Source organism: Salvelinus sp. IW2-2015, linkage group LG6.2, assembly GCF_002910315.2.
Source record: "Salvelinus sp. IW2-2015 linkage group LG6.2, ASM291031v2, whole genome shotgun sequence".
Taxonomy (NCBI): domain Eukaryota; kingdom Metazoa; phylum Chordata; class Actinopteri; order Salmoniformes; family Salmonidae; genus Salvelinus; species Salvelinus sp. IW2-2015.
In genome coordinates this window covers 8,252,989-8,267,674 of record NC_036846.1, presented here as the reverse complement: position 1 = coordinate 8,267,674, position 14,686 = coordinate 8,252,989, and the positions used below count along the sequence as shown (strand labels likewise).

General features: G+C 41.7%; 1 protein-coding gene across 1 annotated transcript in view; it reads right to left on the bottom strand.

Moving 5' to 3' along the window:
* Nucleotides 1-12,264, bottom strand: part of LOC111965783 (complexin-1-like) — a 50,494-nt gene extending 38,230 nt beyond the window's left edge. The window contains exons 1-2 of the mRNA XM_023990076.3: nucleotides 12,023-12,264; nucleotides 10,979-11,094 (exon numbers count right to left, since the gene is read on the bottom strand). Coding sequence (XP_023845844.1) covers nucleotides 10,979-11,009 — 31 coding nt within the window. The 5' untranslated portion in view covers nucleotides 11,010-11,094; nucleotides 12,023-12,264. The remainder of the gene's footprint in view (nucleotides 1-10,978; nucleotides 11,095-12,022) is intronic.
* Between the last annotated feature and the right edge of the window lie 2,422 nt (nucleotides 12,265-14,686).

Genomic DNA, 14,686 nt, shown 5'->3' with positions numbered 1-14,686 from the left:
AACAAGGGCCAGCACTGCCAAGTGGGCTGGCCAGGAGTAGAATGTACAGCTGCTGACCCCTAAAGAACTCTCCATGCTGGACACAGCCTGTCTGAACTTCAACCCAACACATCCGCCTCGGCCCGCCTGCCTGCACAGACTGCACAGAGGGCTTGGGAAGCATCATGGTAAAACAGACAATATGCTGTAATATGCTGCAGGTCTGTGTGTAAGAGGGGGGGAGTGAGTGAGTGTACGAGAAGGTACGATAAATTCAGAGCAAATTAAACCATTTATCCATTTCACACGCTATCTCCCTTCCATTACAACAGCTATCTCCCATTCATTTCAGCGGCCATCTCCCTTTCATTTCAGAGGCCATCTCCCTTTCCTCTCAGCAGCTATCTCCTTTTCATTTTAGCGGCTATCTCCCTTTCATTTCAGCAGCTATTTCCTCCTGATGGTGCTGTATAACTCCTCATAGAGAGTAGACGTGCTACATCAGTAACCCTCCTGTTGAGAGAAGAGAATAAACATTCATTATTAAAGGAGGATGTCACCATTATCTCCCAGTAACCCAACCTCTCCATTTCATCTCTCCATTGAACCCACAGCAGTGCATGTGGATCCCCTCCTGGCTACCTCGTCATGGATGCTGTATTGATTCTGTCACCCCCCTGTGATACTGCCGCTAACTTCCTGGTCATACACGCACACAAACACGCACACAAACACACACTCATTGAATAGTATACACTATTAGCTGTTTCTAAATTAGTAAGCGTCAGCGCTCATGCGGCACACACACACTCGACTCCCCGGAGTCACAGGTAGACTGTTTTGATTCCAACTCCACGCTAAAAGAAAAGAGCCATTTGGAAACATAATTAGCCGCACGGAAGCTCAGGAAGCGGTTTTGTTATTGTACAGTAGTTAGGATAAGAAAATCTTATTTGACTCCACGGTCTGCTGAGCGTGGGTTCGGAGAAGTGGGATTATTGTAATAATGATGATGGTAATGATTGTGGTTACAGCAATTATAATAATGCCACTGCTATTGTGTTTCTGCATATCTATTTAGTACATTACTTCCTAATTGTATTTATTTATACATAGATGCACAATCCGAGGTTCAGATATTCACTAACCAAACAAAYAGATTTTAACACCAGGAATCCAGATTACGAGCTTTGATTGACAGCAGTCCGCAGCGCACCCCTCTTGGGATTATACCTCCAGTGGTCATTGGTCAATCTAACCTCTCTCCCACTACAGTGGAAGGAATCTATCATCATTATAACATGAGCACGGACAACACATAGTGACCTTAAGGGGACATGCCAAAGACAGACCTCACAGGATTGATGAGGGCAGATGCCAATACATCAATCATTTAGAGATTGCAGTGTTTCTCTTCCACCCAATCCATTGCTCCTGTAGCTATACCTTTGTAGTGGCAGGGTTTAAGGACTATGCATCGCCCAATCTCTTATTCATGGGTTGCATGTTTTGTCACAATATTTTTTAATATTCGTTTTAGGACTGATGCCCGACTGAGCGTTCTAAATTTGATCAAATGTGCATTACAGTGGCTTGTTATTACACTATATATACAAAAGTATGTGGACACCCTTTCAAATGAGTGGATTCAGCTATTTCAGCTACACCCGTTGCTGACAGGTGTATAAAAATCAAGCACACCTCCATGCAATCTCCATAGACAAACATTGGCAGTAGAATGGCCTTACTGAAGAGCTCAGTGACTTTCAATGTGGCACCGTCACGGGATGCCACCTTTCCAACAAGTCAGTTTGTCAAATTTCTGCCCTGCTAGAGCTGCCCCGGTAAACTGTAAGTGCTATTACTGTGAAGTGAAAACGTCTAGAAGCAACAGCCGTGAAGTGGTAGGCCTCAATCCCAGGACAAATTCGCTAGCAACAGCACGCTAGCTAAATAGGACAAATTAATGCATTTCGACCTGTCCCCAAATTAATATAATTGGTTCAGAGTTTGTTTTTATCTTTCAACCTGTGTGTCGTGATCGCGTTTCGTGTGGGGGGACAAAATCAATTTGAGCACGATGGCGCACGTGGACGCATGCATGCACCCGGTTTGGGTATGGTGTTTGTTCCAGTGAAGGGAAATCTTAATGCTACAGCATACATTGACATTCTAGACGATTCTGTGTTTCTAACTTTGTGGCAACAGTTTGGGGAAGGCCCTTTCCTGTTTCAGCATGACAATGCCCCCTTGCACAAAGCGAGGTCCATACAGAAATGGTTTGTCAACATCGGTGTGGAAGAACTTGACTGGCCTGCACAGAGCCCTGACCTCAACCCACATCAAACACCTTTGTCATGAATTGGAACGCCGACTGCGAGCCAAGGCTAATCGCCCAACATCAGTGTCCGACCTCACTAATGCACTTGTGGCTGAACGGAAGCAAGTCCCCGCAGCAATGTTCCAACATCTAGTGGAAAGCCTCCCCAGAAGAGTGGAGGCTGTTATAGCAGCAAAGGGGGGACCAACTCCATATTAATGCCCATGGAAGGAGATGTTCGACGAGAAGGTGTCCACATACTCTTGGTCATGTAGTGTACATTGACATTTTCAAAAGRAGGCAAATAATTAGTAGGAAAACCTTTTGTAATCATTTTGATAATAATTTTTCGTGTTATTACATACAGCCGGAAATAACTTTTGGATATCAGAGGGGAGGTAACTCACCAGCATTTTCCGGGAATATACCCCCCAGGGCAATTGAACTGATTCCAGAGGCTGATCCAAAACACAGCCGGCTGAGAAGAGGTATTTGGAGTGGACTTCTAGTCCAACTCAGGAGGCGCACACACCATCCACTTCTTCCRACTATATTACTTGCTAATGTTCAGTCTCTGGATAATATAGTAGACGAGCTCAGGTCGAGAATCTCCTTCCAGAGAGACATCAGGGATTGTAAYCTATTCTGTTTCACTGAAACATGGCCCTCTCAGGATATACTGTCTTTGTCCATACAGCCATCTGGGTTCTCAGTACATTGCGCAGACAGGAATAAAGAACTCTCCTGGAAGAAGGGTTGGTTTTAATAGTTACAGTAGGTACAACATCTCCTAGACACTTCCTGATGAACTCAGTCACCGTATTTGTGCATCCGTCGATGTTATTCTCAGAGGCTACCCGGAACATATCCCAGTCCGCGTGATCAAAACAATCTTGAAGCATGGATTCCGATTGGTCAGACCCGCGTTGATTAGACCTTAGCACGGGCAYTTCCTTTTTGAGTTTCTGCCTATAGGAAGGATAGGAGCAAAATGGAGTCGTGGTCAGATTTGCCAAAGGGTGGGTGGGGGAGGGCCTTGTAGGCATTTCTAAAAGTTGAGTAGCAGTGGTCCAATTTTTTTCCAGATTCAGTAGTCCAGTGAAGTTCGTTGAGGGCCATCATGGTATCGTCTTGAGGGGGAATATACACGGATGTGACTATACTTAAGAGAATTCTCTTGGAAAGTAATACRGTCGGCATTTGATTGTGAGGTATTCTAGGTCAGGTGAACAAAAGGACTTGAGTTTCTGTTTGTTATCACAATCACACCATGAGTTTTTCATCATGAAAAATACACCCTTCTTCTTCCCGGAGAGTTCTTTATTTAGGCCAAAGAGTTCAAAGACAAAAGAGTTCAATCTTGTTTCTCATGGTCTGAGAGTCCTTTAGGGGCCTGACAAAACGCTATCATGTGCCTTTTACTGTGGATTGGCTTCCGTCTGGCCACTATACCATAAAGGCCTGATTGGTGTAGTGCTGCAGAGATGTTTGTCCTTCTGGAAGGTTCTCCCATCTCCACAGAGGAACTCTGGAGCTCTGTGAGAGTGACCATCAGGTTCTTGGTCACCTCCCTGACCAAGGCCCTTCTCCCCCGATTGCTAGTTTGGCCGGGCGGCCAGCTCCAAGAAGAGTCTTAGTGGTTCCAAACTTTTTCCATTTAAGAATGATGGAGGCCACTGTGTTCTTGGGGACCTTCAATGCTGCAGAAATGTTTTGGTACCCTTCCCCAGATCTGTGCTTCGACACAATCCAATCCTGTCTTGGAGCTCTAAGGACAATTCCTTCGACCTCATGGCTTGGTTCTTGYGCTGACATGCACTTTCAAGTGAGGGACATTATATAGACAGGTGTGTACCTTTCCAAATAATGTCCAATCACTTGAATGTACCACAGGTGGACTCCAATGAAGTTGTAAAAACATCTCATGGATGATCAATGGAAACAGGATGCACCTGAACTCAATTTCTATTCTCATAGCAAAGGGTCTGAATACTTATGTCAATAAGGTATTTCTGTTATTTTTTGGAATAAATGTGCAAACATAAAAAAAAAAAAATGTTTTTGCTTTTTCATGATGGGATATTGTGTGTAGATTGATGAGGAAAAATAGTTAAATATTATTTAATCCATTTTAGAATAAGGCTGTAACGTAACAATGTGGAAAAATGGAAGATGTCTGAATACTTCCCGAAGGCACTGTATATGGATAGGGCCCAAATTTTTTTTTTTTAAATGCTGTCATGTAGCAGACACTCTTATCCAAAGCGACTTACAGGATCATTTAAGGTTCAGTGCCTTGCTCAAAGGCACATTGACAGATTTTTCACGTAGTCGGCTAGGGGATTCAGGCATTTAATCCTAATTAAACACTATTAGGCTACCTGCTGCCCTAAATTGAAATGTTTCTTACAGAAGAAATATGAAAAGCATATGCGTAACCATGGTAACAATTGAAAGGGAACAGTTTGGAGATCATGGGGAAATTATTTGACCAAAGGTGAGGACACAACAGTTCACCTGACACAAGACTGAATCCAAACAGAACAGTGTTGATTTTATGTGCATTTGACATTTATTGTACTTTTCGCCGCATTTGTTGATAACGAAATCTGAAAATACTCTGGATACATTCGSTAACATGATAAGAATATTCCTGGAAATGTGGGGTAAGTGCAACATAAGACAAACAAATTACAAGGGTTTGAGTGAGAGTACTAACTGGTGTCTCCAAGTGGCCATACAGTACATCTCTCCAAAGTGTGCACAGTTATTAAGTAATATCAATGCACTTTTTTTGACTCAAAGAAGAGTCTTCAACTATAAGGGGCTTTTTTGAGCTCTCCTAGCTGTGCCGTTCAGGAGCTAGAGCAAGCACACTTGTAGCTGTTTTTCTTTTGGAACACAACCCTGCATCCCCGCCCTCACACAATTACTGTTGTTGTTTACGCAATCCAAAAACGGTCCATTATAAATCGCAGTGGGCATCATTTGAAAGCCTGTTTAATTGCCAAAATGACTAGCAAAGTTATGTTATATTACAGTGTTTCACAATGCAATTCAGGGAAACAGATCATAATTTGATCTGCATTGTAACATGTACGCTAGCAGTCGGGAAGCAAGTACAAGGAGTGACTATTTAATAAATAAACAAATATGAAACAACACAGAAACACGAGTAGCGTACAGACATGAAACACGAACAGAGTGAATAAAGCCTAGGGACAGAACCAAAGGGAGTGACAGTTATAGGGAAGSTAATCAGGCAGGTGATTGAGTCCAGGTGAGTCTGATGAGGCGCTGATGAGCGTAACGATGGTGACAGGTGTGCATAATAACGAGCAGCCTGACGACCTCGAGMGCCGGAGAGGGAGTATACGTGACACGCATAGAAAGATGTCATGAGTTCATTCASGTGCGTGTGCACTGGCGTAGCACACACCCCCATGGGGGAAGGGGCACGAGCTTTGGGGGCTCGCAAAAGCTCGTCCCCCCCATGTCGGGACCYCAAATAGCATATGAATATGTCATAAACCATGAAMAAATATTTTAGAATKACAGGAAATTAGCTTTACAACTGCAACATCTTCTCTCAGCCTCTTGGCAAAATACATAGAATAGCAGGAAATTAGCTCAGGGATTTTTGAAAGTCGAGATAATCCTTGTCCGGCAAGGAATATWTATTTTCATGGTAAAAAAAAAAGAAAAGCATTTTGTTGCATTTTTTAGGTTAAAGTTTACATTTAGGGGAATTTTATAAGGGGAAATATATGTTTTTTAATTTTCAAAATAGTTTAAATATTATTCATTTCCATGTCRGCTCTATGCCTGAAAATTCCCTTGTCCGGAGTAAAGGATCCCATTTTCAAAATATCCTAAAAAGTTTTTAAAATTCTAACAACTGGCAATAATGGATATTAAAGAAAACCGATCTTATGTAGTTTCTTGCAATGGCCCTCTGTGAAAGAATATTTCTATCAAAACATTGATTCCTAAAATATGTGTCTGGAGATATGGTCAACTCCGTCTGATTTGTATAAAACTCTCAATGAATCAGGAATGAGCATGTGGTCAGCAATACCATAAGGACCCCTTATTCATGTCCTCATTACATGTAGTGTAACAAGATCACTCTTGGCCTGTAAGGTTCTCTACTTTTGATAGATTTAAACAAACAATATTAGAATCACCGTGGTCACAACCATAAACTGACAATTCAATCTGCCTGACAGATTAAAATCATTTTTGTCAACTCTGTAAAACAGCAATGTCAGGTTTGTGTCCAACTTGCACTCCGTCAGAATGCTAAAAGATCTGATGTTTTTATTGTTGGATTTTTTGCATTGAACTTTTCTTTTTAGAGGCAATAATATGTCTGTTCTGAGTATCTGTTGTCAACTCCGTCAGTGACTTGTCAACACCATCACTGATGGCTAACCCCCTTAGGATATTGGAATCACTGTTCTGCAGCATATGCTTAAACATTTGAAGTATTTGCTGTGCTACACCTAAGGGATAATGTTTGCTCTAGAAATTTGTTTTATGTTGTAAATCTAGAAAAACAAGCCAAAATGCTAACGGAATTAGCCCTGAAGCATTTAACAGTGCTATAAAACAAAATAAGAAGAAATTTGGAGATTTGTATAACATATTTGAGTGTTAGAATTAAACAATCAAGGCTTTTAAACACTTGTTGGACAATAATTTTAAAAATGAACGGCCTTTTATGGTGTCTAATGGAGTTTACATTAATTCAGTTAGTGGGATTTTATGGATAAAAATAGGAGGTTGTTCCTTTACATGGTGATACTTTGATCTATCAAAATATTAAGACAAATATTTGTGAGAAAAAAATTGAAGATTGTCCTGTCTTTTAAGAATCGCTGGGCTCTAAAAGAGCAACATTTTCTCACAGCCTCATGGCAAGATATGTAAAGTAGGATGAGATTAGCTATAAAACTGCAAATGTTTCTCTCGGCGCCATGGCAAGAAATATGTATCATATTAAACATGGGTTGGAGGGGGGGCCTTGCTCGGACCTTGCAGGGGCCGCRAAACTGTGCTTCACCACTGTGCATGTGACATGRCAAATTTTATTCACAATCRACAAACATAGGCTCATTCTGTTCAGAACAACCCAGGGTATGACGCCATGTCATCTTGTAACTGTACATCAAACATAGTGATCCTAAACGTTGACACTGTATATGACTAACCTACAGGAYTGTTTTGCTAGCACAGACTGGAATACGTTCCGGGATTCTTCCGATGCCATTGAGGAGTACACCACAATGCCATTGGTGACCAACTGGCAAGTGTCTTCACTGACATTTTCAATCTCTCCCTGACTGACTCTGTGATACCAACATGTTTCAATCAGACCACCATAGTCCCTGTGCCCAAGAACACTAAGGTAACCTGCCTAAAAGACTACCGATCCATAGCACTCACATCTGTAGCCATGAAGTGCTTTGAAAGGCTGGTCATGGCTCACTTCAACACCATTATCCCAGAAACCTGAGACCCACTCCAATTTGCATACCGCCCTAATAGATCCACAGATGATGCAATCTCTATTGCACTCCACACAGCCCTTCCCATCGGGATAAAAKAAACCTCTATGTGAGAATGCTATTCATTGACTACAGCTCAGTGTTCAACACCATAGTGCCCTCAAAGCTCATCAATAACCTAAGGACCCTGGGACTAAACACCTCCCTCTGCAACTGGATACTGGACTTCCTGACTGGCCGCCCCCAGGTGTTAAGGGTAAGTAACAGCACATCCGCCATGTTGATCCTCAACACGGGKGCCCTTCAGGGTTGCATGCTCAGTCCCCTCCTGTACTCCCTGTTCACTCACGACTGCACGGGCAGGCACAACTCCAACACCATCATTAAGTTTGCCTATGACACAACAGTGGTAGGCCTGATCACAGACAACGACGAGACAGCCAATAGTGAGGAAGTCAGAGACCTGGCCATGGGGTGCCAGGACAACAACCTCTCCCTCAACGTGATCAAGACATAGGAGATGATTGTGGACTACAGGAAAAGGAGGATCGAACACGCCCCCATTCTCATAGATGGGCTGTAGTGGAGCAGGTTAAGAACTGGTGTCCACATCACCAACAAAATAACATGGTCCAAGCACACCAAGGCAGTCATGAAGAGGGCACGACAAAACCTATTCCCCCTCAGGAGAAATGATTTGGCATGGGTCCTCAGATCCTCAAAAGGTTCAACAGCTACACCATTGAGAGCATCCTGACTGATTGCATCACTGCCTGGTATGGCCAYKGCTCGGCCTCTGACCGCAAGGCAATACAGAGGGTAATGCGTACAGCCCAGTACATCACTGGGGCCAAGCTGCCTGCCATCCAGGACCTCTATACCAGGCGGTGTTAGAGGACGGCCCAAAAATATCAAAGACTCCAGCCACCCCAGTCATGGACTGTTCTCTCTGCTACCGCAGGCAAGCGGTACCGGGGCGCCAAGTCTAGGTACAAGAGGTTTCTAAACAGCTTCTACCCCCAAGCCATAAGACTCCTGAACATCTAATCAAATGGCTACCTAGACTATTTGCATCCCCCCCTTTTAGACTGCTGCTACTCTCTGTTATTATCTATGAATAGTCACTTTAATAACTCGACCTACATGTACATATTACCTCAATTACCTCGACTAACTGGTGCCCCAGCACATTGACTCTGTACCGGTACCCCCTGTATATAGCCTCCCTATTGTTATTTTACTGCTGCTCTTCAATTTGTTGTTACTTTTATTTCTTATTCTTCTTTTTTAAAACTGCATTGTWGGTTAGGGCTTGTAAGTAAGCATTTCACTCTAAGGTCTACACCTGTTGTATTGGCGCATGTGACAAATACAATTTTATTTTATTTTATTTGACATGCGTTTTATGAAATGGAAAAGTTAAGTGCACATTTGGTCTCATGGGTGTTTGGCTTGCTTGTATGACATCAAGGCAGTATTTATTATATTCCTCAACTTCTCATCTTTCAAAATACATAGTGTCCTCTTACTTTACAGCATTTCCCTCACTGAGACAACAACAAAAAATTCTGAAGTTGCCTAATTAGCGGGAGGGAGGCAACTTCTTGTCGCGACTGTCAGTCAAAACCCATACATCGCTGTGAAGCGCAGAGTCAGAGCTCTGGCGTAATGTATAACATGTTACTGTACAGCCACTGCGTTCCAATTTAGGCGTGTATCAGTGTCCAAATCCGCCAGTGTAACGCGCTACAATGGGGAAGCAAGCCAAACTTCATTAACCAAAAGGCAATCTTCTTCCACACACACATTTCCCACATCAATAGGAGAGAAATAAACAAGAACATGTCTCCAAACTGCTGAAGGTTAGGACCTTGGCACCACAGCTCAATTTCCTCATGTGTGAAATCCCTTTGCACACAATTCAGTGGATTCTACTCGTCTTCTTTATCGATGTAGCTGTGTACAGCTGACCACAGGCCCTGACAAACTGCCTTATCTAGCAGCTGTTTAATGAAATGAATCCCATCTCTTCCTCTTTGAGCCCTTGCTCTCCCTAATCAGTCAGTGTTGGCTTCTCCCGCGTATCCATCATCGGGTCTCAGAACACACAGCTGTCTAAAGCCAGCAATRACAGGGATGCATGGCAAGTCACGTGTTTTATGGCAAGGGACAAGGTTGTGTGTGTGTGTGGAGGGAGGAGGCKGTGTAAGGATTTGAGAAGGTTTACTGTATTACAGTCTATCTCTAGGTTTAGCACCTCTCCATATAAGACACTTACTTCACCATCCACGASATTGATTTGCATATTGATGATAGGATCAATTTGTTACATTCATTAAAGAATGCATTACTTTATATGCTAATCCCACATAGGGACATCTCAGCTCAAGTAATTATGAAAATAAAATCATGCGTATTTAATGTGCACTAATAAAATTGTTGAAGATGAAATTAGTGTTGATAGGCTTTTGCAGCTGGAAGATAAGGAGCAGTAACACAGAGTCAAGATGTGCTACTGCACAGTAATACTGTTTGTAATGGTGCTCATTAGAAACCTACAGGTAGGCTTACACTGTATTCGTTTTTTGGGRTGGACAATTGTTCAACCCCTACGCTCCAGATGAACATCATGGAAGAGTAAATGGCTCTTTAAGGATTCTGGCTTTAAAACATGTGCAATGCATCTGTGCATATACTGAAATGCGCAAAATTGCCAATAGTTCTCAACAAAGGGACTGACTAACTGCTGGAGATGCAGTGCGCAATTGCGCACAACCAAAACAGTGGATATTCAAAATACTATGATATTTTCGACATAATCGATCAATAAACATCCAAACATTCTAAATATATAAATTATGCGTGTTCAAATTTCACCAAGAAAAATATAGCCTACAATTATGAACTGACATAGCTAATATTCCAAGTTTACTTTCCCAGAATATATACATAACTATAAATGTAACAGAATAACATGATAGTTGTGTATCTCCAAAAACCCATTAACCAATATAAACAAAGTGGTTTTAGTCGCCTTAACGGACCTCGTCATGACCTATAGTCTGGAAGACTGGAAGACACTCGGACGCTCCCGTATCTCCCTATTGAGACAACAGCCTAAGACTGCATGATCTCATCAGGCAGTGGTAGCATAAGGTTAGCAACTTACCTCCCAACGCTTGCTTCATAACAAAATCCATGATGATGGCTTTTGATTCCTGACTTCTTTATCCTCGCGATCTTACATTCAGGTCCAGCAGGAKAAATAGTCCTTTATTGGCAGATCTAAAGTCAAAAGAAAAACAGTCGGTGTTGAGTTCCCACTGAAACGTGTAACTTGTCCTGRCCGAAACCCTTTACTCGGAAGAAACTTTTAAAACACTACTCAGCCATATTTCCATAGGAATCCATTGATGTAAGTAACTGAATATGCCTCTTAGCACCAATAAAAATAAGCAGGTAATAGCTCATAGGTAGACTGACTGTTTAGGGCCCATAGGAAGGACACCAGCCGTCAATATATCAGACCTCATAAYCTAAACGCAGACGCATGCACAATCATGCATGTACCGTTTTTCACGAGCACAAATAACAATATGGTGCTGTACACTTTTCCTACACACTTATCAGTATGTTAATCTTTAGCCTAAAACATCACATTTGATTATGTCTGGTTTGTTATTGAGAATTATATCGAAACTTGTGTTCTTATTGGTAGGCTACTCAAAGTCTAAAATATGTCACCGACACTTAACTATTTCTTAGAGGTCTCCACATTTCCCGGGAGTAGCAGAGGTGAAGGGTGATGACCAAAATACACAATAATCCTCCTCATATTGAAAACTTCCAAACCAGAAAATTTATATTTTTACGATTCCAAATGTTTGTCAACCCATCTAGAAACGATYAATGTTCCTAATTCCCATAACCTGCGATGTTGTTACATGAACAATAACCATGCCTTTTTTATTGTATGTAGCCTATTGCAAAAATAGCGTATGTATTTAGATGATCAGTCAATTTGAACATAAAACTGATTAATAAAAAGCGTTGCATTTGTGAAAGCAACATGGAAATGATTGCGGTGATACAGAAACACTTCCTTTCGATCAAAGGCAGGTTTCAGCACCATTGCTGGTGGAAAGCTCCTACCTCAACCTTCAACATAGTTAAACCCGACAGCCAGGTTTTCTTCAGCGCTCATAATAATTACCTGTCCGGCGATTGGAATCTATCAAAAACGACAATAAGACTCTCAAAAATGAAGTTTTTTTTTTCAATGGCAGACGATGATATTAAGTGCACACGCCTAGCATCTCCTGTTTCCTGGCAAAAAGGTATGTCCTTGCTCCTTCTTGCACACTGGCTATATGAGTGTGTTTACGAGGGGAACTGCAGCTGCCTTGCCTGCTGCTGATGAAGCAACTCACTGAATCACATGTAGAGCTCCCTTCTGAAACGTCCCACGTTCTGACCGAAAGAGAGCGATCAATTATTGACGCGGTCCAGTCTTTGTGCGTCCCACCACTTTCGGTCCAATAGTGTCTTTTCGAGTAGTTTATCGGTATGTAGCCGACAAACAAGAATACCAAGTGGACGGCTTTTATGACCAGCTATATACCTGCCTTGTTGCCTTTTAACCATGTCTGACCTGCATTATATTGTCCCAGGCGTCTGCTTTAGTGTATCTATGTGGTTGAATGCATCCTTTTTAATAAGGTGCCATCCATCTAGGGTAGCCTTCCATTAGGCTACACACATATATATATATATATATACACACACATTGCATTTTGCTTCAAGGCTGGTTATGAAAGCAAAGGACAACATGTGTAGGCCTACTTATCCATTGTCAGGTGTTTCTTGAGCACCTCGGTTTTTTTGGGTTTTTGAGCACCTCGGTTTTTTGGGGTTTATCACATCATTGACATAGACTTAATCAGATTGCAAAGGTTTCACATTCCATTTAAACAGGGGTGAAACTAAGGTGGTGCCGTCTGGTATGTGGCCTGGCAAAATAAATAGTGGGGGTACGTTAAACATGAGCCTATCACAATAATTAAAACAAAATGTCAAGAAAACGGTAGGGTAATATACCATTATTTATCATTACCGCATGTCAAAGGCATGAAAAAATTTGCGAATGGACATGAAAACCRGTGGTGTAACCTACGCTCCAAAATGCGATGTGGTTCGACGAGAACACTGACATTTTGCCAAGTCAGAAATGAGTGGCCAACACCCGAGACATGCGCGGACAACAGTCGACACGTACATTCTGACCTAATTACAATTGCCAAATATAATAACAATTTTGTTTTTTTGTGTATGAGATTTTTTTTTTTGTGTATTCCATTCGMCACTGTTTGGAAGCTGGAAATATTTTGCGTGTGAATGAACGTGCGCGGGTAGCATAGTAAAGGAACCCTTTGAAGTGATCATTTGACAATCAGATGAAAACGTCATGACTGGTTGTCTTTATGCCACAATAAAAGGTAATACATTTTAAAAGTGAAATGATGACTAGGCCAACAGAGACTAGGCCCACGGAGATCCTATTGAATTAATAGGGATTCTATATGTAATTAAACTATTAGGCCCATCAAAAAAAAATTGGTGCACACAGGAGGTCCCGTACCTGGATTTTTTAAAATCTGACAATCAGACCCCTGCTCATCATTGGTACTTGGCCTAGTTCAAACCTTTGTTAGGCCCAAACTCTTTGTCCTCCAACATTGTATTGGCCTTGCAGATATACTGTAGCAACATCATGTCAGCATGTGTCCATATTTTCAACAGGACAATGATGTCATTTAGTGCAATTTAAAATTAATAGCARAATATTGGCCACCTTTAGCCAGTAAAATGGAGGAATTAGTAGCAGATTCAGCTGATCATCTTTGCCTGTTAACCTTTGACTGATTATTGAATGGAATTCTATGTGCAGTCATTTGGAGGCTTGCAATGTTTTCTTGGCCTTATTAGATTCACATTGATTTAACCTTTCCTCCAATTAGATTAGAGATGGGTAGGGTTAAATCATCCCCAATTTAATGTAAAGCTCTCACAGTTTAACAGTTTAATTAGCAAAAGGCATAGATATGTACCCGTCTTGAGTTGGCTGGTGACCTCTATGCAGACACATATGCACACAGTAGACAATCTGTATGTCTTTTAAAGTACATCATTTATAGGAGAAAACGCAGTAGCATGCCTGCAGGTTGTTTGCAGACAAATCAACACTGTGCCATGACTATAAAGTGCCCTGGTACTGCAATACTCTCCCAAGCCTTGTTTCAAAGCCAGCCGTTTGTGTGTGCATGGCAACCCAAGTGATGATGATGCACGTATCGAAACTAAAGCCCTCTAATAGCCAGGATTACAGATTGACGTGGGTGTCACAGATTCCTATGGAATTCAAACCTGAAAYTTGGAGATATTTCTCCACCCACCGAGTGCAAAACAAGCACCACGGAGTCATCCGTTGCTTTTAGTGAGCCCACATGAACAACATGGGCCCACACACTAAGTAATGTACAAAACAAACAAACTAATTGATGGGCTTTGTTAGTGCTCCATCATGATCATTGTTACTATTGTTGTTGTAATTATTAGGATCAGGGTGCCTTGGATATACTGTACTGTACTGTAAATGTAATTTCAGTGCATTAGTCCCATTTAAGCACTTTGGCTTACAAAGATCAAACAAACCCAATCATGGTCAAAAGCTGTGTGGTTGGAATTACTAACCATGCAAGTCTATCACAATAAGCTGTAACATCATACCWCATTTGTACTGCAGTTCACAAGCTAAACATCATTAGGGACCTCTATGGATCTACAGAATATGAGGCCTCCATTAACGTTTAACGACCTT